The 24,593-nt window shown below is 48.1% G+C and overlaps 13 protein-coding genes across 13 annotated transcripts; 5 read left to right on the top strand and 8 right to left on the bottom strand. All coding sequences in view use genetic code 12, as the record gives it.

The window, feature by feature from the left end:
• Positions 1 to 51: 51 nt before the first annotated feature.
• Positions 52 to 665, top strand: LODBEIA_P11440 (uncharacterized protein; the record flags this gene model as incomplete). The annotated part of the gene is made up of 2 exons (XM_066971000.1): positions 52 to 58; positions 256 to 665. The coding sequence occupies 2 exons, from the start codon at positions 52 to 54 to the stop codon at positions 663 to 665; spliced, it is 417 nt and encodes a 138-aa protein (XP_066828082.1).
• A 274-nt stretch (positions 666 to 939) lies between these two features.
• On the top strand, positions 940 to 2,217 carry LODBEIA_P11430 (uncharacterized protein; the record flags this gene model as incomplete). Its single annotated transcript, XM_066970999.1, has 1 exon — positions 940 to 2,217. One exon carries the CDS (start codon positions 940 to 942, stop codon positions 2,215 to 2,217), a length of 1,278 nt encoding a protein of 425 aa, XP_066828081.1.
• A 73-nt stretch (positions 2,218 to 2,290) lies between these two features.
• Positions 2,291 to 2,662, bottom strand: LODBEIA_P11420 (uncharacterized protein; the record flags this gene model as incomplete). The annotated part of the gene is made up of 1 exon (XM_066970998.1): positions 2,291 to 2,662. One exon carries the CDS (start codon positions 2,660 to 2,662, stop codon positions 2,291 to 2,293), a length of 372 nt encoding a protein of 123 aa, XP_066828080.1.
• Positions 2,663 to 3,265: 603 nt separating this feature from the next.
• LODBEIA_P11410 (uncharacterized protein) lies at positions 3,266 to 5,509 on the bottom strand (the record flags this gene model as incomplete). Its single annotated transcript, XM_066970997.1, has 1 exon — positions 3,266 to 5,509. The coding sequence occupies one exon, from the start codon at positions 5,507 to 5,509 to the stop codon at positions 3,266 to 3,268; it is 2,244 nt and encodes a 747-aa protein (XP_066828079.1).
• Positions 5,510 to 6,254: 745 nt separating this feature from the next.
• On the bottom strand, positions 6,255 to 6,605 carry LODBEIA_P11400 (mitochondrial 37S ribosomal protein bS6m; the record flags this gene model as incomplete). Its single annotated transcript, XM_066970996.1, has 1 exon — positions 6,255 to 6,605. One exon carries the CDS (start codon positions 6,603 to 6,605, stop codon positions 6,255 to 6,257), a length of 351 nt encoding a protein of 116 aa, XP_066828078.1.
• Positions 6,606 to 7,069: 464 nt separating this feature from the next.
• Positions 7,070 to 7,672, top strand: LODBEIA_P11390 (uncharacterized protein; the record flags this gene model as incomplete). Its single annotated transcript, XM_066970994.1, has 1 exon — positions 7,070 to 7,672. The coding sequence occupies one exon, from the start codon at positions 7,070 to 7,072 to the stop codon at positions 7,670 to 7,672; it is 603 nt and encodes a 200-aa protein (XP_066828077.1).
• Positions 7,673 to 7,704: 32 nt separating this feature from the next.
• Positions 7,705 to 8,403, bottom strand: LODBEIA_P11380 (uncharacterized protein; the record flags this gene model as incomplete). Its single annotated transcript, XM_066970993.1, has 1 exon — positions 7,705 to 8,403. The coding sequence occupies one exon, from the start codon at positions 8,401 to 8,403 to the stop codon at positions 7,705 to 7,707; it is 699 nt and encodes a 232-aa protein (XP_066828076.1).
• Positions 8,404 to 8,849: 446 nt separating this feature from the next.
• On the bottom strand, positions 8,850 to 10,691 carry LODBEIA_P11370 (uncharacterized protein; the record flags this gene model as incomplete). The annotated part of the gene is made up of 1 exon (XM_066970992.1): positions 8,850 to 10,691. The coding sequence occupies one exon, from the start codon at positions 10,689 to 10,691 to the stop codon at positions 8,850 to 8,852; it is 1,842 nt and encodes a 613-aa protein (XP_066828075.1).
• Positions 10,692 to 10,910: 219 nt separating this feature from the next.
• LODBEIA_P11360 (uncharacterized protein) lies at positions 10,911 to 12,593 on the bottom strand (the record flags this gene model as incomplete). The annotated part of the gene is made up of 1 exon (XM_066970991.1): positions 10,911 to 12,593. The coding sequence occupies one exon, from the start codon at positions 12,591 to 12,593 to the stop codon at positions 10,911 to 10,913; it is 1,683 nt and encodes a 560-aa protein (XP_066828074.1).
• Positions 12,594 to 13,066: 473 nt separating this feature from the next.
• On the bottom strand, positions 13,067 to 13,978 carry LODBEIA_P11350 (uncharacterized protein; the record flags this gene model as incomplete). The annotated part of the gene is made up of 1 exon (XM_066970990.1): positions 13,067 to 13,978. One exon carries the CDS (start codon positions 13,976 to 13,978, stop codon positions 13,067 to 13,069), a length of 912 nt encoding a protein of 303 aa, XP_066828073.1.
• A 1,219-nt stretch (positions 13,979 to 15,197) lies between these two features.
• On the bottom strand, positions 15,198 to 18,929 carry LODBEIA_P11340 (uncharacterized protein; the record flags this gene model as incomplete). The annotated part of the gene is made up of 1 exon (XM_066970989.1): positions 15,198 to 18,929. The coding sequence occupies one exon, from the start codon at positions 18,927 to 18,929 to the stop codon at positions 15,198 to 15,200; it is 3,732 nt and encodes a 1,243-aa protein (XP_066828072.1).
• A 991-nt stretch (positions 18,930 to 19,920) lies between these two features.
• On the top strand, positions 19,921 to 22,413 carry LODBEIA_P11330 (uncharacterized protein; the record flags this gene model as incomplete). Its single annotated transcript, XM_066970988.1, has 1 exon — positions 19,921 to 22,413. One exon carries the CDS (start codon positions 19,921 to 19,923, stop codon positions 22,411 to 22,413), a length of 2,493 nt encoding a protein of 830 aa, XP_066828071.1.
• Positions 22,414 to 22,693: 280 nt separating this feature from the next.
• LODBEIA_P11320 (uncharacterized protein) lies at positions 22,694 to 24,559 on the top strand (the record flags this gene model as incomplete). Its single annotated transcript, XM_066970987.1, has 1 exon — positions 22,694 to 24,559. One exon carries the CDS (start codon positions 22,694 to 22,696, stop codon positions 24,557 to 24,559), a length of 1,866 nt encoding a protein of 621 aa, XP_066828070.1.
• Positions 24,560 to 24,593: the final 34 nt, after the last annotated feature.

Raw genomic sequence — 24,593 nt, 5'->3', positions numbered from 1 at the left:
TAGCACAACCACCACTTCCAAAACACTTATTTACATAGAGCCGAATCAATCATGGTATGTCTTGTAGTCGAATTGGTGAACCCTCTACTACAACTGCCACCATCTCCCTTACAACGTCATTTCTAAAATTCACATGCTAGCATAGGATACTAACCTTCATTATCTAGTCAAGATCAGGGTATGTCCAATGACTCCACTCGCTTCAAAAAAAAAAAATGCCACAAGCATACTAACATGTCCCATCCAGTGTCCAAGTTGCAGATGAATCGTTAAAAGCATTCAATGAATTGAAGTTGGGCAAAAAGTACAAGTTCATCATCTACACTTTAAACGACGCCAAAACCGAGATTGTGGTTGACGAGACGTCCACAGATCCAGAGTACGACTCGTTCTTGGAAAAGTTGCCTGAAAACGAATGCAAATACGCTGTTTACGATTTTGAGTACGAGATTGGCGGCGGCGAAGGAAAGAGATCCAAGATTGTGTTTTTCACTTGGTCGCCAGATACCGCACCAGTGAGAGCCAAGATGGTTTACGCATCGTCAAAGGACTCCTTGAGAAGAGCCTTGAACGGTGTTGCTGCCGATGTCCAGGGTACTGATTTCTCAGAAGTTGCATACGAATCGGTCTTGGAAAGAGTCAGTAGAGGTGCTGGGTCCCATTAAATGGAGATATTTAAAGGTATTATTACAGGATTTGATATTCTTTTTCTTTTGTTACGAAACAGCTCTTCTTGGTTGGAATTGATTTCAAGTGTACCTAAAGTCGCCAAACCTGCCAAAAGCCCTGTCTTTGCGGGAAAATTCCGTTAACCTCTGGCGGCCACGCACTCCTGAAATAATATCAGTTGCGGGTCAAGCAGAAAAGTCTGGGTCACAGCTTTCCCAGGTTAATATCTCTAGTCTACCTCCTCCACGCCGAGGGAATAAACAAATTAGAATGTCGACCAAACTACCGCGGGCGACGTTGGCGCAGAAATTACACGTGCTCGACTACTTTCATCAATCCGATAGTCCCCAGTTGAAAACCGTCGACAAGTTTAAAGAGCAACTCTCAATTTCAACGTCGTCGTTAAGTGAATGGTTGAAAAACGAGCCAGAGTTGCGTAGGCGGTACAGCGAAGCCAAGTTCAAATCGTCCAAGAACGCCAAGCGCAATGCAACGTTCAAATACGAGGACATCAACAAGGCCATGGACAAGTTTGTCCAGGAACGACTAGCAAGGAACGGTCCAATTAGTGAGCCCGTGCTTCGCGAACAATGGGCGCGGTATGCGCAACAGTACGGAGTAGACGACCCCAAGCGGTTGCACAGCTTTAGTCACGGCTGGTTAAGTCAGTTTCGAAAGAGACACGGGATAAAGACAAACAAAGTCAACAAGGAAAGGGGGAGGGTCTCCAAGTATACACAGGGGCAAGGAACTAGCGTAAGCCAAAAGTCACAAGAGCCGGGATCCGGCCACGACGGATTATCACCCCCCGCTTCAATATCGATACATCAGGGGGCCGACTGTCCGATTGATGTTTCTTATACGAGTACCCAGTCTATGACTCCCAGTGAGTTCAACCATGCGGCAATGTTTCGAGTCGAAACTGAAACTACTGAGACTGCAGAAACTCGACAGGCAAGACCGCCCAGTGTGGATGCAGATCAGGATATGGATGCAGATTTCATGTGCAATCATGAGGAAACGCACCATCATCAGAGATCAAATCACAAGTCAAACTTGCACGGGTCGGGAGCCCACTCGCAACTTGCAAACGCATCTCACCCAGCACATCCTGCTCAACTTGATCTATCTAGAAACGGGTTCGGTGTGGAGCTCCAATTCGAAAAGACTGAGAGGTCAGGGAGGGGCCATCAGCAGGGACAAGATCTCCACACGTCAACTCTCCGCTCCTCGCAGGCCATGGCACATAACAATGTCTCAGTACCGCAACGCGTTTCCTCTCACCAGATGAATCAGTTGACACCTAAATCAGCAAACGTGAGCAACCGCGTGCCGAGAAGCAACGGCCCGCCAACAATCGTAGATGTCGAAAGGTTCATATTTGTTACGGGCGACAAGTTCTTCCACAACCATCAGCAAAGCTATCCCAACACGTTTAAATTGTTTCAAAAATTCAAGGAGTCGTACTTTGATGAAAAGTACCTTGCTGAAAGTGCAAGTGTGGACCAAATTCAGAGCAGCCACAGCGATCCAACTTTATCTGAGTAGGAAGTTATCATCTAAGAGGTCAACAACTGCTAGTGGTTTCGTCTACATGTGTGATTTGAAAAAGTGACATGCATTATATCGAATTGGTGAAATCAATCTCATCATGAGCAAGCTCGACATTCAATCCAGGCTTAACGTTAATCGGCTGCTGGCTTTCCAGCCCCTTGACGGGATCCAATTTGCATTTGCAGGTGCTGCACAGCCTGGTGCATTTTGATATTTTAAAATCAACAAGATCAATCTCTTGCAGCTTTTGCGTGGCGGTGTTCATCTCGGACACGAGTCTTGTCGGTGGAAGGATAGGTTTCTCTGGAGTTGCGTTTGACTCCACTTGTGCGCTTGTGCCAGCAGCTTGCAGGTTAAGCAGGGTGGATTTGTTGATCTTGGTGTTTATAGCAGCATTAGCTTCGTCGTGTTTGGCATATAAATAGTTCCGAAGTGCCATCTTGCTGTAGTTATATAATTTTTGACGATACTGTGATTGGCCTTGAGGTGCTGCAACAATTGGCAAGCGCATAACTCCGATGTATGGAGTTGGGCAGATTGGCCTATCAGTAAAGACCAGTATATCCAGTGCGTTCTACTTTTCTATTCCAGCACACCACAATTCGAAATATACAATACTTCTGATGTTCTTCTTTATGGTATATATGTCCCCATCAGCTATCATCGCTGAGAAGTGCATTGCTATCGTCTTTTACTCCACCTCTTGGTGGCTGTTTTATAATTTTGCAGCATACTGTCCGTTTTCCTCTTGGTTTTTCCTGTGCTGCATACACGCAAAACAAGAGTGGCCTGATTTCTGCACCTTTCATCATACCACCATGCCCCTTACCGATTGCATCGAAAGGAGGTTTCTGCATTTGCTCCATCTGACAAAAGCCGTTTCCTGGATAGGCATTTCGTCTTTAACGAGATATTTTACAGCAGGTTTGAAAACACTGACCCGTCTGATATCATTTCCCACCACTTTAGTTAAACGCATTACATAATACAAAAGACGAAACTACCAAAACAACGGCCACCCACCCTTAACTTCACCCCCCACCTATTTTGCCGCTGGGTTGTGCGATTGAGGCGTTAACTTGAGCCCAATGATGACAATCCCAAGCGCAATGGTGAGAAACTTGAACTTTAAATTGTCATCCACGAGCGCGTCCCTGTTCTTTGATTTCCTCTTGGATTTCGCTTCCTTGGCTCCCCCCATCACTAGATGCTTGATCTGGTTCAACATCCCAACTTCCCCTTCGGAAGACGCAGAAGAAGACGATGCATATTCGCTCAGCTGCTGCTCTTCAGCTTCGTCGTCCGCCGCGTTCAACTGCCAGGTCATGTTCTCATACTCTGCTGCGTCGCTCTCGTTCTCACTTAGCGGATACAACTCGGACCGCTCAAACACTTCAGAGGCAAATTTCTTGACGATCCGGTCGTTGACAAAATTACTTTGCGCGTGCTGACGCGGGCTGTCTTGGTCTTCATCTAGTTCGAATATGTCAAAGTTGCCAATGTATTGCTCGTCTGGGTTGGGCACGTGACTGGCATCGCAAATCAACCCCACGGGACTCATCGAAAATGGCGTATTTGCGTCTCTGGCATTGTGCAAGACAGTGTTGATGGAAACGGACCTTAGCACGCGTTTCTTGTTGATCAACAAGTCGCGCGAGTCTTTGATCAACTTGGCATCGGAGTATTCGTAGCCATTCTGCCGTAATGAGGTCAACGACTGTTTCTTGGCCAACCGCTTGATGTTCTTTTTTTGCTTTTGTAGCTCAAAGCCAATGTAGGAGAGCAACTTTTCATTATGTAGCTTGAGTGATTGTAGTTCGAATTTGAGTTTTGTAATCTCCTGTCTTGTGCGGCTGTCCGAGTTTAAACAGCTGGATCTCTTGGAAGACAGTTCAGAGTCGTCGAATGAAAAGCGGTTGTTGCCCTCGGTGTCAGTTTCGGGTCTCATGTATCCATTCAATGCAAACAAGGTCCCCTCTCGGTGGCGCGACTTGCTGGAGTCAACGTCAACAGACTCCTCAATCACATCGAATATCAGCAGGTGCCGTTTCGAGCTTTGGCCCTGAGGCATGGATGATACCCTCGTTCCATTTTGCTCTTCAAACTCGACTTTGACGGGTATTATATCGTGACTGTTATATCGCACGTGGTTTGGCTTTGTTGATGAGTACCGTTTGACAGTTGCATCGGCCATTTGCTCAAACACACCGGCATCTTCAATCGAGTTGCTTGGTGCTAGTTTGAACGGAGATAGCACAAAATCCGTCGGCTCGGGCACTTTTGGTTTTGATTTCAAACACGTGGGCAAGGACCTGCGTTTGCGGTTTTTCGACTCTGGGTCTGGAGATGGAGGAAGAATGGCGGTTTCCGCGGGCGGGAACTGAAAGCCATGAGCCACCTTGATTGAGCCCGTGGAGGTGTCCTTGAGACAGGAAGAGTCGTGGTGGGGATCCTCCTGCATGCTATGATTAAGAAGATCCAACTCGCCCTCGCTGCTGTCAATGTGTTTTTCTGAAAAATTGAGCAATGAGTAATTGGAGTGATGACTGAGAGCGTCAATATCTCTGTCCAATGCTGCAACTGTTTTTTCACTACTTGGTCTCACTTGGCTAGCCAAGCGTTCACACTGGCGGTTTAAAAACTCAATTTGGTCCATTAGAGCAAGCTTTGAGTTTTTCTCCACTTCAAACTGGTTTTGCAACACCTTGTAGTCTCGCACAAGCTTGTCGTATTTCTCCTCCAAAAGGTCCCTACTGTGGTCACCAGTGTTGACCTGTGGTAGTGTGTTGCCAACTGCTTCACTTTGATGTTGTAGTTGGTTGATTTTCTTTTGCAAACAATCAACAGTTTTCTGGTAAAACTCTTCTTGCTGGTTAATGAGATCTTTGAGACACTCTTTTTCCACTTCCATCTCCCCCATGGCCCTTGCAACGGTTTGGATCTCCCTTTGAGCTGCTTCCAAGTCAGCTTTCCTGTGCTCGAGCTCGTGAACAAGTAGCTGGTTCTCTGCTCCAATTCCCTCCACTTTCAACAACATGTCTGCATATCGTCGCTCCAATGCGTCATATTCTTGTTTACGGGTGTCTAAATGAAAGTTGTCACTTGGCATCACTTTGGTTGTTGGTGTCTGCAGTTTAGCCGGTTTATCCGGAACAACACTCGTGTTTGCCTTTGACTTGTTAAATGCCAACGGCAATGCTGTCGTTACTGGTTTCCTTAGTAGATGTTCTGTTTGAGTGATTACTGTAATCTCATCACTATCTCGATGGTTTGCAGACTGTCCCATGCTACTGAAACCAGGAGAAAATACGCAGTTCTTGATTTCGATGCAACGCACAGACAAAGGCTTGATTTTGATTTGGTCTGGTTCTCTCGCTACTGCCTCTTAGACCATGCACGCCGTGGCAATATCTTCAGGTTCTACTGTCAGTTGTAGTGCCGCCAAGGGTATTTGAAAACAAACAGCCAGTGAAAATAAATTTCTACCCCCTTGAATAAACCAAGTTGGCTCTGAAAGAGAAAGTATAGACCCAAGATCGTGGATAACCTCTCCCTCTTCTAAATAAACGCTGTTCCACCTTTGGCCAGGAATTTTTTTCTTTTTTGGTTTTTTAACGGTGGTTGTTGTAGAGGGTTTTTCTGTGAGAATGTGTACAGTTCATCTGTTTTGGTTTTATCCACATACAACTCGGGACACTGGAATTATACACAAGCAAAGAACAATAAACCTTACATCTACCAGCATGCCTCGAAAACAGGCACCTGCTATGCCTAGTAAGGCACACCCTTGCTTTGTTTGTTTTTACAACTGCACTGAAGTCACCCGTGTAACGTATGCTAGTGTGGAGATGGCAAGCAAAGGAGGAAGTAAGTGTCGCGTTTGGTAATTTCACGACAAGCAAAATGTCGATTGCCTAGACAACTCAATGCTTCTATTGTAAGGAGTAGCTATACAAACGCAAGTCATGGAACTGTCATCATTTTTCCATATTCAAGCCAACCGTCACCCACTCTGTACAAAACTCGCTCCCTCACCTAAGGGCCTGTTCCAAAGATGTCCCCGGATTCAAACTCTTGGTCAAGTCGTGTTTCTTCATACTGGCCCTTAGGATTCTCGGGTCTTTTCGCAATGTTCTCAACAATTGCGCTTGCACATTACTCGAGGAATCAAACCCGATGATGAAGTTGTATCCTTGAAAGTGCCGTTCTTGTTCTCTGGAGACTATCTTGGGTAGTGGTCTTGCGCCTAAGCTCGTTATGTCCCTGATGACGCCTCTGTTGTTCAAGATCAACTTACCAACTGTCGAGGCAATCTTGGTGGCTTCCTTTGTAACATGCAACGGATCCGTGATACGGGCTATAGCAAATAGTTCGTAGTACATTGTCTTTGGCGCTGTCAGCTGGGTTCTAGCCTGGTTGACTATCGGCGAGGTTTGAAAATTTTCCCTTCACCATTTACAACTGCGATGGCGCTACCAAATGAAACACCATCCAGATATACGGACTCTTGACTTTACAGTTCCTCAATCCCATACAATCCTCAATCCCATACACTCCTAATAGTGCTGGTCTGGGGGCAAAACAATGAAGTGAATGTCCACATGCATCTAGAACTCCCCAGCATCAGCAAGCCCAAACTCATCTATGTGGAGACCGCACTGTCCCGCCGCGTTCACACCCGATTGCTGCAAAATATTATCAGTGACAAAGTCGAAGTCACGTGCAATGATAAATTGCAGCCAGCTTGACAAGGTATCTCGGCACTCTTAGCACTTCAAAATCTAGCAACGACTGAGCTCAAAATTTTTCCACCAGCAACGTATACTTTTACTCCAGCATCGCTATCATGGCTTCCAACATAACATGGCATCCTAACTTGACGCACAGTGAGAGAAGTGCGTTGAGGAAACAGCAAGGTGTAACCGTATGGTTGACTGGTTTGTCAGCGAGTGGTAAATCCACCATAGCATGCGCTTTGGAACAGTCGATTTTAGCAAGAGGGTTGAACGCGTACAGGCTCGACGGTGACAATGTTCGATTCGGATTGAACAAGGATTTGGGGTTCAGCGAGGCCGATAGGAATGAAAACATCAGAAGAATAAGCGAAGTTGCGAAATTATTCAACGACTCGTGCTGCGTTACCGTGACGTCATTCATTAGCCCCTACAGAGCAGATAGACGGTTAGCTAGGCAGTTGCACGAAAAGGACAACTTGCCCTTTGTTGAGGTGTATGTCGATGTGCCAATTGAAGTTGCTGAGCAAAGAGACCCCAAGGGGTTGTACAAAAAGGCCAGGGAGGGGATCATTAAGGAGTTCACTGGTATAAGTGCGCCTTATGAAGCGCCAGAGCACGCAGAGATTCATGTGGAAAACCACTCAGGTTTGACCGTGGAGCAAGCTGCCGAGCAGATAATAGAGTACCTCATAAACAAGAAATACATTGAGTAGATATTTAAAAGGGTTGGCATTATGTAGTCACTTTACTTCTTTAAACTGTCCAATCTAGCTTGCAAGTCGTCCTCCACGGTCTCGGCACCGCCGTGGGCACCCACGCTCTCAGCTACTTTACCCACAGCTTCTCCATGTGAGGGCGCACCCGTGGGCGTGTCCTTTAGATTCAAGTTCAGGTTCAAGTCAACCCCAATCTCGTCAAGCACCTTGCCCAAGATCTCGTCAATCTGCTCTTCCTCGCCCAACTCGTCCTCGTCCATCGCCATGGCGTCGTCAATGGCGTCATCCATAAACTCCTGTTTCTGGTCCATCATGTCGTTCTCCTTGGCAAACTCCTGCGCGATTCTCGATAGCTGAGGCAAGTTCATTGACCTGTTCATACCACTCAACACGCGTGTAGCGTCCCTCATTGACATGGCCATCTGCTGGTTGGACCGTACACTTTGCACACGCAACGATATCGCCTGTAGTTGCGCCTTCATGGAGTTGAACTTTTGAATGTACGACTTGGTTCTAATCAAATCCTTTGCTTGGATCTTGGCACTGGAAATCTGCCCCTGTTTCGCCGACTTTTTAATCTCACTGATGAGCTTCTTTTCTTGCTGCTGCAACTTGGTCACTTCCCGACTGAGTTCCCTCTGCGTCTTTTCCAATGCTCTTTGATTCTTTCGAAGCCGTTCCTGCGGAGTGAGCTTCTTCCCGAAGGCCCATTCAAAGATCTGCGACATGATGTATTAGAAGTAACTTGTTCCTGGGGTGTGGTGTTGGATGTGTGGGTTTACGCCTTATCTCGGCAAACTGCTACATTTTTTCTGCGAAATTTCAAAAAAAAAAAGACCTATACTTTATACCCACCAAGAGCCAGCAGCACAGCACGGTGGGCCATGCCATAGCCGGCCTGGTATCCATTCCCACCAGCACCATAGTTGTGCACAATAATCTTGCCGTCGTCGCATTTCTCCTTGCAAACCCTAGCTCTTACTGAACGCATACGTACCCTCACCTTGAAAAAAAAAAAGGAGAGGATAAGGTCTACTTTTCAGTCTTTTACAATCTTGTCGACTGCAAAAAGTATCATCGTGATAGGCGCGCGCAATTTTCATTATTCCGAGTCAGAGAAGACATTAGCGAGCACCATACATGTACTAACCCAGCATGGCTTCCTATGCTTTGTTTATTCACCGTCATGCTCATTAAGTATCGCACGCAACGTCTCAAACACAGCAGCAGAATTATCTTGCGAAACGTCTTCTATTCCGTAATTGTAAATCGACCCTAGCCCGTACAATGCAATCGATGTGCACACCGCCATGGCGAGATATCCCTTCCCGGTGAACCCGTTTGGTAACGGTGGTTGTTGCAAGTTCTGACCTCTTAAATCAAGGAAGCTCATGTGTCCGGCAGCGTTACCCTGTGTCGGTACCTGAACTTCCTTGCACGCCTTTGCGTGGTTATCGCTTATGTTTCCCTGAAGTTTCTGTATCTCATGCGGATCCTCAACCAAGACCAAAGCCAAGCCTTGCTCCAAATGCCAGTCCACGTGACAGTGGAAGAACCACACCCCAGGGTTCTCCGCCACAAATCGAAGCACGAAGTATCCATTGGGACGCACTTCAATTGTATCCCTAATGACTGGAACTTTGGGAAACTGCAACAGGCCCCTATGGTCTGGAACGTAAACCACTGGTTCTTCAGGGTCATTTTCACTACGCGCAATAACCTGAAAGTTGTGTCCGTGCAAGTGAAACGGGTGCTTGCCGTCGTCCTGGTTGTTCAACACTAGTTCAATCACCTCGCCTCCGTGCAAGACATACGCGTTGGTGTTTGTCCCGTATATTTCTTGGTTTGCAGCTAGCTCGCCACTTGACAAGACGGTGTACAAAGTGGGCACCTTTGGTGGAGTATACGACTTGCCGTTGAACAAGGCATAAGTGACACCGTCGCCCAAGACCTCCATTGAAAAGTTGACCTGGATGGTCATGTCCGGCTCGGGCAAGAGCCTCTCGCCACTGAGAGGCACAAGTTCGAAATCATTAAACCCTTTTAGTTGGCCAACAGTCTCCTCGAAATCGTGGTACGGATAGTGTCCCGGGTTGTCGACTTTGTCATTGTACACAACATAGTTTGTCGACACCAACTGCAAGTCCTCGGGCACCTCATCCAACATGGTCATATCCAACACGTTGGCAAACCGGTAGTTCCTGTTTGCACCCGGCTTGGTCTTTACAAGAACAGCATACCGTTGGCCAACAGTGATGTATAGCGAGTCCACCGTGTATGGTTGCACGGGCACCCCATCAACCTCCACAATGACCAAATCGTGGTCTTCAATGAACAAATACTGCGACACAAACAAGCCCATGTTGACCACACGAAGCAAGTACGTCCTGTCCGGAACCACGTTCCAAGTGGCATTCTTTGTCTCATTGAACAAGCTATTCTGCGGAATGGGCTCGGCACCCGTGGGGTTGAACCGCGACATGAACAGCTTCATTATCACGGGTGTCTCCAAATGGTAATGCTCCGACACGGATAACGCCACTTCCTCGTCATAGACATACGGCACACTCTCCTCATCGTCTTTTTCGATGACAAACATCCCTCTCAAGCCGTCGCCGTACTGGCTGCCGCTATGGGAATGGTACCAGTATGTGCCGGTTTGGTTGCCAATTGTGAAGTCATATGTAAAGTTAACCAGAGGCCCAATGGGACACTGCGTCACCATTTCAGGTCCATCCTGCCCATTCTGACCTTTCATGAAAAGTCCGTGGAAATGCAAGGACGAATTGCGGTCAGGTAGTCCATTGTGAAAGTTTATAACCACCCGGTCATTCCTCTTGACTCTGACTATCGGATTAGGCCACTCGCCGTTGATTCCAATCATTCGTCTTGGAAAGACCCCATCGGGGTTAGCGTCGACATAGCCTATATTCCAGTTGAAACGGTGAGTCTTTGCTAATAACGGCGTGAGACAGGCGGACAAGAGGACCAATAGCACCAGCGTGGGACAGTACATTCTTGAAACCTAGCGTGGTGGCTGTCTTTGCAAATGGTTAGAATGAATCTGTTGCGAGTAGTATGTCCAAACCGGAACCCTTTTCCTGACATCGGCTCCACCAGAGCAAAAAAAAAGGAATCACCTAACAAGTTGATTTTGTGTCACTTGTCAAATTTTGCAATCACCACACCCAAGCAGCCACTTTTCCAAAAGGGGTCCCCCCCCCCACCCCCCGGTTTACTCCCAGTTTCTGGAAAACACCCTACCAGGACACGGGCAACTATCAGCAATAGAGTTTCTGGGAAACGCAAACCCGGCCCCTTTCCAATCGTGTAGACTCAGATCCACATACGCGCGCATGTGGTCCCTGATATACTGCAGCGTAGGATAGTCCTCCGGATCACAAGTCAAGCTCACCTGGTCTCGCGGCTGGTACACTCGCACATAATCCACCAAGAACTTTGCCGGCAAGTCCAACCTGCGGAGACTCAACGCGGGGTTCCACACCCTCGACAAGCCCATGTTGAAGATAAGCGACATGGGCTCGCGCGAGATTTGCCTGTGGCCAATCCACTGGTTTCCATGTAACGCTTCGCCCTTTAATGTAAACGTCTCCACGTCGTTGATAGCGAACCGCACATACCCTCCGCCTTTGGTGTCGTACTCCATGGCGAACCGGATAAACCCGTCAATCTCAACCGGGGTCTCGAGCGAGATCGACTCCTGGTACACCGTGCCAACGTCTTGTCTAACCATTGTGTTGTTGACATTGGCAATGTCCACGAACCGGTAATCCGGTCTCCACCACTCGTCAAAGGGCGCAACTTGCACAGTCTGGACCCCCCAGTACTTGTTGCCATGGTACAACCCCTCCACAATGTCAATCTCGGGCGCACCGCGACCCACACCCAAGCTAGGGTGGTCTTCTCCGAAACACGTGCATGAACTCAACCTTTGTCCCGGCAAATAGGACATCCCCAGATTGGCGGTGCTTTGGTTCGGCAAGATCCCCACGTCGCACTCGTCATACGTATAGGGCCACACGCCGTCGGATGACGCGAGGTAGCCTGGCCGCGCCAAGTTGCCCAACGACCACACCGCGGGCCATAGCCCGTTCTCCACCAGGCGCGGCATCTGCACCAGGATCTCCACCCGCGCCTGCTTGTTGAAACACAACTTGTTCCACGACTGAACCATACCGGAAACGTACAGCTGCTGCCCCACCTTGTGTTTGTCAAACGTGATTTCCAAACAGCCGTCTCTGGTGGTGACCATCAGCGGCAGGTAATACTCCAAGTCCTGCGTGGCTTGGTAGTACAAGTCCACCGCCGTGAAGAATTGGTCTTCGTACTCGGCAAAAGTGCGGTTCTCGACGTTGAATTCGTCGGAAAACACCAACGTCCAGCTTGATTTTGCAGGCAGCACAGGGCTATCGGGATCGACTAGATTGGTACGAATGGCCTTGAGCTGAGTATATGTTCTGTTGGTCAATTTTTCCAACCGGTGTCCGTTGCGCATGGGGTTGTTGAGCATGATGCTTGCCGTTATAGCATACGCGCACGCGGCAGCGAAAACCGTAGTCACCACCAACACGGCCACAAGAAACCGCCAGTTCAGTTTGCAAAATGGCAATCTCCAGTAGCGGGAACGCATTGGCGGTGCCAGTGACGCATGAGCCACCACTTCTCGAACCACTTGCACGTCTTCAGACTTCGTCTGCAACAAGGCTTCATCGAGGTAGTAGCCTGGCTCTTCAAGGTAATCAAACTTGCCGTTACCAAACGGCTGGAAAAAGCGCGGATCCAACGTCGTTGGCGGGGTATACGTCTGCTCGGTGGCAGTCTGAGCCGTAGACACAAGCGAAGTGGATGTGCTATCGGGGCTCTCGCGGAGCTGTTTTGGCGAATCCCGGTTGACCATTGAAGAACCCACTGACTTGTTTCACGAATGAAGAAAAAAAAAAAAAAGGCAATGCAAGATCTGTGCTTTTGCTTTGCCTTTCGGTTCGTTCTTGAGTAGAGTATTTGTAGTTATTATTGCCTGGTGTGTTTATCCAAGAGTTTAGGATTGAACCTGGAATCCATATTTTGCAGCCAGGGGCCCCATTTCGGAAGTGTGCGCGGCGCGCTCTCAACACGGAAAAGATCCAAAAGTGGAAACTCGTATACAAATCCGAATGAAAGCAACTGTAAGCAAGACACGAGAGTACACTACGAATCATCTCTCTATAAGATAACTTTGCCTATCAATTGAAAAAGCCCTGAAGTAAAGTACAAAACTGTATGTATATAATCTGGTATCCCTGTTTCATGATCGACTCAACCGACAAGACCTCGTTGCAGAGGTCGTGAGTGATTTGTCTCTCGACGTATGTTTTTTTTCTTTTCTCTTTTTTATGCCATTGGTGCCTCGCCTTCAGGTCCAATGTATTTGGGATCTCTCCATGGACCCACATCGCCCAACAACAACTCATCGTCGGTGGCAGGATCCATGCCGCCGTACTTTTGGGGCAAGTTCTGCGGAGGAATCTGTCTCAACAACTGCTTGGTATAGGAGTAGCCGTAAATGTGGATCTTTGACACGGTGACTGGGTCCAAGAACGGCTTGAATAGTTTGAATGCAGTGGAAAAGCCAAAGGGGGCATTGATTAAATAAAACTTACCCATCCTCTCCGGGTAGTAGTCCTGGCCGATTTTCGAGGCCTCCCTTACGTAGCCAATGACGTTGTATGCGGTGGATATCGATATCCCTTTCAAGTCCAATATCGTGCACGAGGTCTCCACCAAGTGTCCGGCTTCTCTGGAACACGCGGGCAAACGGTACTTGACCATGGCCTCGTACTCCCAAACCAAGTTCTTGAGCATTCTTTCCTGGGTGGTGATCTTGAGCATCTTGTTCAAGTCGACTTTGCCCAACTCTTCATAGTAAACAGGGCGGCCGTCCTTGTCTGTCTTGTGGTAGTAAGTGGGGTACATCTTGGCAACAATGGGTTTCTCTTCGTACTTGAAGTCCTTCATGATGGTGTTGGTGCCAAACTCGTCTCTCCACTTTTCACACTCGATAAACATCTCCTTCGCCAAGGCCAAGTCGAACTTCCTAGCTCTGAGAAAGCGCAATAAACTGGCGTCGTCTAATCTCTGCGCGTACCCCAACTCGACCAAGTCCTTGCGCATTTGAATCACCGCCTCGACTTGCTCCTCTGTTAAGTTGGAAGTGAAGCCGGTCAACTCACTAGGTGCGGTGATTTGCGGGTACGACTCCAACAAGACATCTTCTGAAACCTGGCTCATGTTATCCGCTGTCATCTTTAAAACAAGCTAGTGTGACTCAAAGTGGGTTGCTGTTGATGGTGGGGTTTGAAATTTGAAAACAAATCAGTAACAAAGAAAAAAAAAAAAAGTAGACCAAAGTGCCTAAAATGGTAGGGTATCCCGTGACTGTATGTCCGATGAAGATCTCTCCCGTGTGGCTCTGGAGATCTTGAACACAGATGAGATGCAAAGAATGCGGTGGTGCCGTGGGATGTGTGTCTCTATCTATAGCAGTGGTGGGAATAAAAGAGAGTGTTGAGAATACAGAGATGTTTTATATGAAAACTACAACAACAACAAAAAAGAAAGAAACATTTTTTTTTTTCCCTGCGCCAGCGGATTGTTGAAAACACCAGCGAGTTGGAGCCGATGGGGGAGCCCAGCCTAGAAGAGGCAAACCGAGCGTCCATCTCGTAAAAACGAAACACCACATAGGGAGTCACTCGAATCCAAATGCTACACCCTGGCCAGACTTGATGCCTTGGGTCTCTCATCGTTGGCAACCATGTTGTTATAGACCGCCACTACGCGCCCAGCCCGCCCACACACCAAGCGAAACTCAACAAAAATAGATTTTTCTGTAGGTCACGTGATGGTCGTTGTTTCGCATTGCTGACGTGGGTAGCAATCGTATGGAGGCTTCGGATGCATTATCAAACACACACGTGTCTCTTGCAAAAGCTGCTTGCACCGCCACCCACGCCATCTCGTGCTTGAAACTGGGTGATAAGAGCGTTTGGAAAAGCGTGGGTTGGGGCTGGACTACATTGCCATGATCTCTACACGGTCCATGGTTCCGCTCGCTTGGTCTGAGGATAGGGTTTCTTCCAAACAACATCTCCGGCCCCTATTTGGCTAAGCAAGGTAGCGTGGTCCCCGAGTGATCCTGAAGATATCTGTATTGCTGTGCTGCTCTATTGTTCCTGCTCTTTGACAATCTGTCAGTAGCATGTATTTAGTGCAACCCGGTTACGTCAAACACCTCCCATCGGCTTTAACCACTTGTCGAAACTTCCTTTGTCGGTTAATTAGCCGCAGCCAAAAGCGACAAAAGACGACAACGTGGTTAGTTTCTGCAAAACGGTGCGAAAAGTACACTACTGAGCTGAGCAGTTACTACTCCGCTACCAACTGCTTCGGTTCATCAGTCCCGTGATCATAAAACATATTATTACAAAATAACACTACAACTCTAACAGCCCCTCGTTATCAGTCAACTTGCGCTGCTTGATTTGCGTGAAAGCCATTTGCGAAGTGAACTCTTGACTCTGCCTCCGTTTTGTCCACTCATGATACTGCCGCTGCTCCCTCCTCTTACGCTTCCCATATCGTCGCTTTGCAGTGCAGCCCCATTTCGGTCTATTGTTAATGTAGATATCGACGATGTTGATCTATGCTGAGGATGGACATCGCCGTAAAACTTCAACTTCAACGACGCCAACGCGTTGTCGTCGACTATAGATTTGTAACTGGAGCCAAGATTACCAACACCAGCGCCAATGCTGCTGCCACCGCCAACACCTCCTCCACTTCCACCACCATTGCTAACCCCGACGATCCCCCCACTAGCACAATGTAAGTTTAGATCCGAGGAGATGATCATGTTTCGTGACACGTCCAACCAGGCCCTGCTCAATACGTCGTTAGTGAACCCACGCCACAATACATAGTCGTTTTCCTTCACAGATAGATAGTTTGATGGGTACTCACACCCCTCGAGGTAACTCTCCAACTTATGGATCTTGTTCATAATCCTTGTGCTTTGGATCTGGATATCCTTTAGCGAAACCTTTGAGTTGATAAACGAAAAAATCTCCTCGTTGCCGTTGTATAGCGATTTGCTAAACCCTTCAGTCTCGTTCCCACCATGTAGATTCAAAAACTCCAGCTTTTCAAACTCGAGCGAGCCGATTTGGTAAAGCTTCTCCTGCACGGCGTCATCGCTGAGATCTCCATCCATGTTTATCCCTTCAAGGTTTATCGAGTGGTCACTGTCGCTAGCGTTATCGCGAATCAAGGGCAGCGGCTGCGCCGAGCCGGGCTTAGAGGCTGCACCCACGTTTCGTTGTGGACTTGCCATTGGCGAGCTCGGTTGACTATTCATCTTGTGCGCTGCAATGGTGTTGAAGTCCAACATGTGCACCAACTCTGTCATTCGCAAATACTTGTCAATGAGGTACGGCGTCGTGGGCAACTCGTGCGATGTCTCATCCAACCCCAAGTCGAACCTCTTGACCTCATGACTGAGATCAAGAATCTTTTCATTGAAATCGTTTTTGCGTCCCGTTATCCTATCAAAGTACTCGTAGACTTCAGACTGGTGCTCTCTTAAAAATGCATTCATCTTGACGAGATGCGGTTCCTTATGCGGACTAAACTCCTGTCTGTTGGCCAAGTTCAACAACACTTTAGCAATCAATGTCAAGGTGCGTTGGGTGACCCCCGTCTGGTGGTTCTTGGTTAAATAGAATAGTTTCGGGTTGAGTATTGCCGGGCAGAAGAAACGGAGGAAAATAAACGCGCTAACACAGTTTAAGCTGGTGACATTGTCGTCTGCCGCGCAAAACAACTCCACCTTGGTTCGAAAGTTTTTCAATTGCGTCTTGATCTGCTGGGGGATGTCGTTGGATGTGATGTAGATCTTGTGCCAGAGCTCTTCGGCATAGGCGTACAAGTTTTGGAAGTTATTCTCCACCATCTGCTTGACCCTTTCGTCCCTCTCATTGCTATCTTCTTCCTCCGAATCGTCTTCCTCATCACTGCTACCACCAAGCAGATCAGGCACGTCTCCTTCCGGGTAACCATGTCGCGCCGCTTTCTCTTGCAACCTTACATACCGCGGATCCACTTCACAATTCTTTTTCTCGCGATTGATCTTTGCAAAGAAGTCCCCAAACACTTTTTCCAAATACTCCTGTCCGATTCTGATGTTGTACCTCTCCAACGCCTTGGAGAAAATGGACGACCCTCGGAAAAGCGTGTTGAACACATTGCTCTGGGACGTGTTCTTGGAACCATTGGTGAGTTTATCCCCAAGTGTTGCAAGTGATATCTCCATCAACACCTTAAAAAACTTTTCCTCTTGGTTCAAGCACTGGAAAATGTCGAGCAAAATGACACTGACGCGCTCAAATTCAGATGCGGCAACGTTTTCATTAAAAAAATGAACGAGTTCATCGATTGGTCCGTTCTTGAGCAAAAACTCCAAGCTTTTGAAATGGAGACTGCTTGGGATGTGGAACTCCTTGAGGTGGACTTGGAGCAAGAGTTTGCCAATGGGGATGTTGCATGGGTCGTATATCGTCAATCTGACGATATCGAGACTGCGGTTGCTATTAAAGCTTGTCGAGATTGGAATGGACTTGACTTTGATTCCGGTGGAGGGCGAATTGGTGCTGGTCATGATGGTGGAGCTAGTGCTGATTTGCTTTGTCAAGATATCGGGCGTCACGTAAATAGTGCCAATGATCTTATCCGACGGAGAATGTCCATTGTTTGGGTTGCTGCATGTTTTGATCAAAATGTGGATCATTTGCGTGGATATCGGCAAGTTTGTCAGAAACTCCTCTTTCCAGAACGGGTTGACTGTGTGATTCACAATTGCCGTCCGTGACCAAGGGTAGCCCCACATTCTGATTTCCGCGTAGATCTTGCCCCCCTTTGCCGCATCGACGCTGCTTGTTTCAAACTTGGCTTCAATGATGTCAACGGAAATGTTTTTCGACACTCGAAAGTGATCGCGTGAAAAGTCTGAAACCGTTGGTGTGCGGTGCAAATTTGCGGTGGTGACCGGTTTGGACTCGCTGTTGAATGATCCAATGTACTCTCTCTTGGCAAAATAGTTAAGCCCCACAAACCAATCTTCGAGATCTATATGCAAGGGAAACTCAATGTACACTCTTTGGTTACTGGCAATGCACTTGCCATCGCGCGATAAAAACGGGGTCAACAACAACTGGTCCGCTGTTAGAGTGCTAGTGGTACGGATAGTATTATTTAGCCGGAGTTCTTTCAACTGGCCCAAGAACAACACGTTGGAGCTGTTGAAGATGGAGTTGTGGATCTCGCGGATCTCAGTTGAGTATAACGACTTTACATCGATTGAGTATAGCAAAGTGCCGTCTAGCTCGCTTATAAAGTTCAATATCCCATTTGAGTTCAATGCGCCCATTGTGTAAAACCATCCTTCGTTGATGTAGTAGTTGTTTTCACTTGCGTGGTTCAGTACGGAGTCATCAAAACTGCTATTGAAGTTTGAGTCAATCTTGGGTTGGTAGATTGGCCCTCTCGGCCCCAGGATGATGTTCAAGTTCTTTGACTTGTATGGCAACGGACCGTATAATTTGAACCGGCATACTAGCAATTCATAAGGAGTGGCACTAGATTTGGACGGTGGAACAACCTGCTTGTTTTCGCTATACCATTTCTTGGCCAAGCCCTCCGGCTTCAAGTTCTGCCAGGCAATCAAGGTGCCTATCAAGTTGCCAAAGTTTGTCTTTGACGCGATTTTGACGTACAACTTGTCGTTGGCAAATGTTTTGATGAATACCGTGGGCGGGTCTTCCTCGGGCGTGCTGGTGTCGCCGCCATTCTTTTTGTTTTTGTTCTTTCGAGTCGGTAGGATTGACGACGCAGTGGAAACGGACGAGGTGGAAGTTGACGATGTGTGTAGTTGGTGTAGCAGCTGTGGCTGGGTCTGCTGCAGTTGCTGCAACTGCAAGCTTTGCACATTCGGTATAATTTGTATGGAGCAGGACTGGAGCGCGCGGAGGAGCAAGTAATCGTTGCCGTGCTGGTCAGTGGAGTACAATTGTCCAATCGCGGTGATAAAGATGGACTCAACGTGGATCCAGCTGATGGAGTCTGTTGAAACCAAAAAGCTTGAGCCGTGGAAAGTGCCTTTTGAACGTGATAGGATCCTATGGAAAGCAGTCTGATGTGTCATCTCGACGGGTTTGGAAGGTCTAACAAGCGTGGTTCAGCTACAGCGTCATAAACCCAGCACCGGCGGTTACTATAACGAGGGTAATCTGTGGAGATGAAGAAAAGAGCGAATAGACGTTGGTTCTTTTGGTGTGGAAATAACCAACCTGTTTGGTTCTCAAAATGTTACCACAGCAGACTCTCTTTTTCGCTCGCCAAAGGTCCTCCAGATACACCCACGCGACGCGTGCCACGTCAGAATTAAGTTGTAGACGAAACTGGCACTTGAAACCGTGTTAGCAGGACATAGCTTAGAGACCACCCCTTTAGCAGGTCGGGGTTACCAGGAAGGAGAGGACGCGAAGACGTGTTTACAGATGTTGACCCGGGGGAAATTCTACCTAGGTGTGGGTAGTAGCTGTAAACATTTTTTATGAAGCCAGCGTAAGTAGAAGTCGCGGTTTACACCAATTCTTGCGTTTGACAATCAACTGCAAGAGCCAAACAACTGGGTCTACTCCATGCGAACAAGTTTCCTAGTAGCAATAAGTACTGCTCTTACCCTTCCGCTTCCCCACGCTTGTGAATAAGTGTTGGTGTAGCATCTTGCAAAGCTACATGCGGACTAGACTCCCAGGTGGGTGAAATTCTACTCTTTTTACGATTTGAGTTTGGCGGCTGTCTCTTCAAGCTGATGATTTTGTTTCGTTTTCATACCAGCTGTAGCAGACACACCTATCACCTTCGAGAGTTCACCGATCATCATCCATTTCACATTTCATCACCTCTAGTGTTGCAACTGTTAATATACTTGATTGGTTTTTTGAGTACTCCAAGGTAAAGGCGAGAGTGAGAAAACCACAACCAAAAAGATTTCACGACATTCCATCAACAACCAACCACTCAATCCATTTGGCAGTACAAGGCTGACACAGCATTCATTCCTTCAAACATTCTTCATTCGTTCTGTCTCCCCTTTAGCTTGTTCAACCACAGTTTATTTGCCGACTATAATGGACTCGCGCACGCCTCCTCAGCCATTTCGGTCATTTTCAACAAACTCAAACTTATCAGTGGTTAGCTCGTCCACCTCGTCCACAAGCACCACGGCTAATACAAACGGACCCTTGTTGCAGTCCACGGCCATGAGAACCAACCTGTCGGGTCCGTTAAACATCAACAATTTCAACAAACCTAGCAATTATAAGGACCACTTGTACTACAAATGCGAGGCCTTGAAGCGGAGATTACTGGCAATCAAGGGAATAACGCCGTTTATGAACCTCGCATTCAACAATGCGGAAAAGTTGTGTGATCAGCAGTCGCTAAGCTTGGCCCAGGAAGGCAACGTGGCCAGCTTGGACCGGTTTTCCATGCAGTCATCGAATTCCATGGGCAGTGGCAATTTGCTTCAACAACAGAGCAGGTCTGCTAGTAACGGCACCGGTAATACTCGCAGCTCGAGCCATAGCTATGGTGTTGCAAATATCCATGAAAGCTTGCTAACATTCACCGCGGGTGTGCTACCCGCGAATATCAGTGTTGACCCGGCAACGCAATTGTGGAAGTTGTTCCAACAAGGTGCTCCCTTGTGCCTTATATATAACCATGTCTCGGGTTCCACAGACAACCAGTTGGTTGTCGTTAGCTCGGACGACTTACGAATTTGCAAAAAGTCGGTTTACGATTTCATTGTTGCGGTGAAAACGCTCTTTGCTTTTGAAGAAGACGAGTTGTTCACCATATCAAATGTGTTTTCCGATAGCACCCAGGACTTGCTCAAGATCATTTCGTTTGTCAATAAACTATTGGATAGCGGCCTGCAGCCAACAACACTCGGACAAAAGGAGCAAGACGACATCAAGTTGGATGTGCAGATTGCCGACGAGCGGTCCAAAGTGTTTCGAGAAATCATTGAAACCGAAAGGAAATACGTGCAAGATTTGGAGTTGTTGTTGAGCTACAGAAACCAGTTGTCCGAAGCGGACTTGCTCTCGCTGGAGCAAATTCACACATTGTTCCCCAACTTGAACGATATAATCGACTTCCAAAGAAGATTTCTCAATGGACTCGAATGCAATATAAATGTACCGGTCAAGTACCAAAGAATCGGCTCGGTCTTTATCCACGCAAGTCTTGGTCCATTCAGAGCCTACGTGCCGTGGACAATTGGACAGCTTACGGCAATTGACTTGATCAACAAGGAAAATGCAAATTTAAAGAGATCCTCAAGCTTGATTGACCCTGGGTTTGAACTTCAATCGTACATCTTGAAACCGATACAGAGATTGTGCAAGTATCCATTGCTTTTAAAAGAGTTGATCAAAACAACCACACCCGAACTGTCCAATGGAGAGCCGGCAGACTCCCAGGCTTCTGAATTGCACGTGGCAAGATCGGCAATGAAGGAGGTGGCCAACCAAGTCAACGAAGCACAGCGAAGAGCAGAAAATGTGGAAGTGCTCCGCAAGTTGATGGAAAGAGTCAATAACTGGAAAGGATTCAATCTACGCGACCAAGGCGAGCTCCTCCATCATGGGATAGTCAGAGTCAAAGACGCAGAAAATGAAAAGGAGTACGTGGCCTACCTCTTTGAAAAAATCATCTTCTTTTTCAAGGAAGTGGGCACGGAGAAGGAGAAACCAGACAAAAAGAACAAGTTTGGAAGCAGAAAGAAATCGAGCTCGACAGTGTCACAATCAACGGCAAACTTGCTTGAATCGTTGAACGGGAAAAACGATCGCACACCGTTGGAACTCCGGGGTAGGGTCTACATTTCGGAGATATACAACATCAGCCCGCACTCCAGTAATGGGTACACATTGGTGATTGCATGGTCTGGCAAGAAGGAAAGCGGTTCGTTTACACTAAAGTACCGGTCAGAAGAGGCACGCGCGCAATGGGAACAATGCCTACGATCGTTGAAAACAAGTGAGATGAACAACCACATTTCACGTAAACTACGTGACTCGCAGCTGTCTGCAAACACCAACGACTCATCCATCTATGAGTACATGGGCGGCGAGTCGCCAAAGGCCTTGACCGGTGACCAGCAGCGCAACTCGTTCAACGAAACTCGACACCACTCTTCGTCTTCAACGCAATCGATGATGATGATGATGCGCAACGGCAACAGATCAAAATCAGGCGAGTTTTCCCGTCTATCTACATCGTCCTCAACATCCTACAACAACAGCTCCAGCACTACACCCGTGTCATTGGCGCCAACGTTGCCGTCGCCGGATGTCAGCATACGCTTAATCTTTAACAACGCCGAGCTTGCAGATTGTTTAATGGTGAGCTCGCAGATCCAATTTGCCGATTTGCACCTGAAGATAGCCCTGAGGATATCGGCGAGTGGGCTCGTGAGAGACCATCTTGTGATCAACAAGCTACGGTATAAAGACGAAGATGGTGATTTCGTGGTGATGGACTCAAACGATGACTGGAACCTTGCTATGGACGAGTTGGACGCTTCTCGTGCACTAACCATTTGGGTGTCCTAGAGTGTATATGGTGGTAGTAAGTAGAACAGACGTCTCCCGCGACCCGCGGCTAGCCGCGGCTAATAATGTCATGATGATAAGCAAATCCTCTACAAGTTCTGACCCCATTTTGGCTATGAGTAATTTGACTCATTTGATTTGACCAGCGCTGCATGCAGTGCTTCAGGAGATGAGATCAAAAAAACGGCTACCAGTCTGGAAAAACTCGAGTTCTATATTGAGCCACCAGATATGCCAGTACAAGGCTGAACCAAAACCCCAAGCATACACCCCACACGCAATGATACCCAGTCTAATACGCCAGACATGCAAACGTCTAAGAGCAACTTCAACGAGAAGACCGTACTCACCGGCGGTCAGGTCCCTCCCCAGGGCATTCACTCGGAATCTAACAACTGAACAGCAGGCAATTCTAAATCAGCCACGAGCCAAGGATCAAGTAGAAGTGTGCATAGTCGGTGGCGGTCCCTCGGGGCTAGCCACAGCAATAAAGCTAAAGCAGCTAGACCATGAACATGGCGCTGGCGAAATGCGAGTCATCGTCTTGGAGAAAGCGGCTGATTTCGGAAGCCACATTGTGAGTGGAGCCGTGATTGAGCCGCAAGCGCTCCGCGAACTATTTCCAACCAAAGACGACGGTGGTGACGATGTTCCATTGCCGGCGGATATGGTGACCAAAGTCACGTCGGACCACATGATGTACTTGACGCGCAACTCGGCGTGGCCCTTGCCTGAACCTCCGCAGTTGGCAAACAAGGACAAAAACTTTATTGTTAGTCTCAACACGGTGGTGAAGTATCTCAGCGAGCAAGCTGAAGAGTTGGGCGTGGAGCTATACCCGGGCATCAGTGTGAGCGACGTCATATACAACGAAGCAAAGGATGTGGTGTTGGGTGTAGCGACGCAGGACATGGGGTTGGACAAGAACGGCGCGCCAAGGGAGACTTTTGAAAAGGGAATGGAGTTCAACGCACGAGTCACCGTGTTTGCGGAAGGGTGCCACGGGTCATTGTCAAAACAAATAATCAACAACTTCCAACTTCGTCACGATTCAGCCCCACAAACATACGGTTTAGGGCTCAAGGAGGTTTGGGAAGTTGACGCGTCCAAATTCCAGCTGGGCTACGTGGGGCACTCGTTGGGGTATCCGTTGACTCGCGACTCGGCCGCGTATGGGGGTGGATTCATCTACCACTTTGGCGACGGTCTTGTAGCTGTGGGGCTCGTCATTGGCCTCGACTACGCAAACCCGTACATCTCCCCCTACCAAGAATTTCAAAAAATGAAAACCCACCCGTTTTATGCAGACACTTTGCGCGGAGGCAAGTGCATTTCCTACGCGGCGAGGGCACTAAACGAAGGCGGGTACCAAAGCATCCCGCAGTTGTACTTCCCCGGCGGCATCCTCGTCGGGTGTTCAGCGGGGTTCCTCAATGTGCCAAAGATAAAGGGCACCCACACCGCGATCAAATCGGGAATAGTTGCTGCTGAGTCTATCTACCACAAACTCAGGGACGTGCCACATGATGGCGACGAGGAGCAATTCGAGTTGGACATAAGCCAGCGCCCTGTCACTCTCAAGGAATACGAAACCGCATTCAAGGAGTCGTGGGCCTATAAAGAGTTGCACGCCGTCCGCAACGTCCGCCCCAGCTTCAACTCGCCCTTGGGCACATTAGGCGGATTGGCCCATTCCGGGTTGTCGACAATGCTAACACAGGGACACGAACCTTGGACGCTCCAGTATACCCACACCGACGCCGAGGCAACCCAGCCCGCACAAAACTTCAAGCCCATCGACTATCCGAAACCAGACAATGAGCTAACTTTCGATATCTTGACCTCGGTGGACCGCACAGGCACCTATCACGGCGAGGACGAGCCCTGCCATCTTCGCGTTCCAGACCAGGACTTGCACAAACACGCCGAGCTCAGCTGGCCCCGTTACCAAGGTGTGGAGCAACGGTTCTGCCCAGCTGGAGTCTACGAGTATGTGGAAAGCGACTCCAACCGCTTGGGAGTCGAGTTCAAAATCAACTCGCAAAACTGCATCCACTGCAAAACTTGCGACATCAAGGTCCCCTCTCAGGATATCAACTGGACCGTGCCTGAAGGCGGCGACGGCCCAAAGTACTACATGACATAACTTCTGCCCTTTCCAGTACAAACAATAAAAAGTC

The sequence above is a fragment of the Lodderomyces beijingensis genome, assembly GCF_963989305.1.
Source record: "Lodderomyces beijingensis strain CBS 14171 genome assembly, chromosome: 1".
In the NCBI taxonomy this organism is placed as follows: Eukaryota; Fungi; Ascomycota; class Pichiomycetes; order Serinales; family Debaryomycetaceae; genus Lodderomyces; species Lodderomyces beijingensis.
The sequence above is the reverse complement of the archived record's forward strand: the minus strand, read 5'-3'. Positions and strand labels throughout refer to the sequence as shown.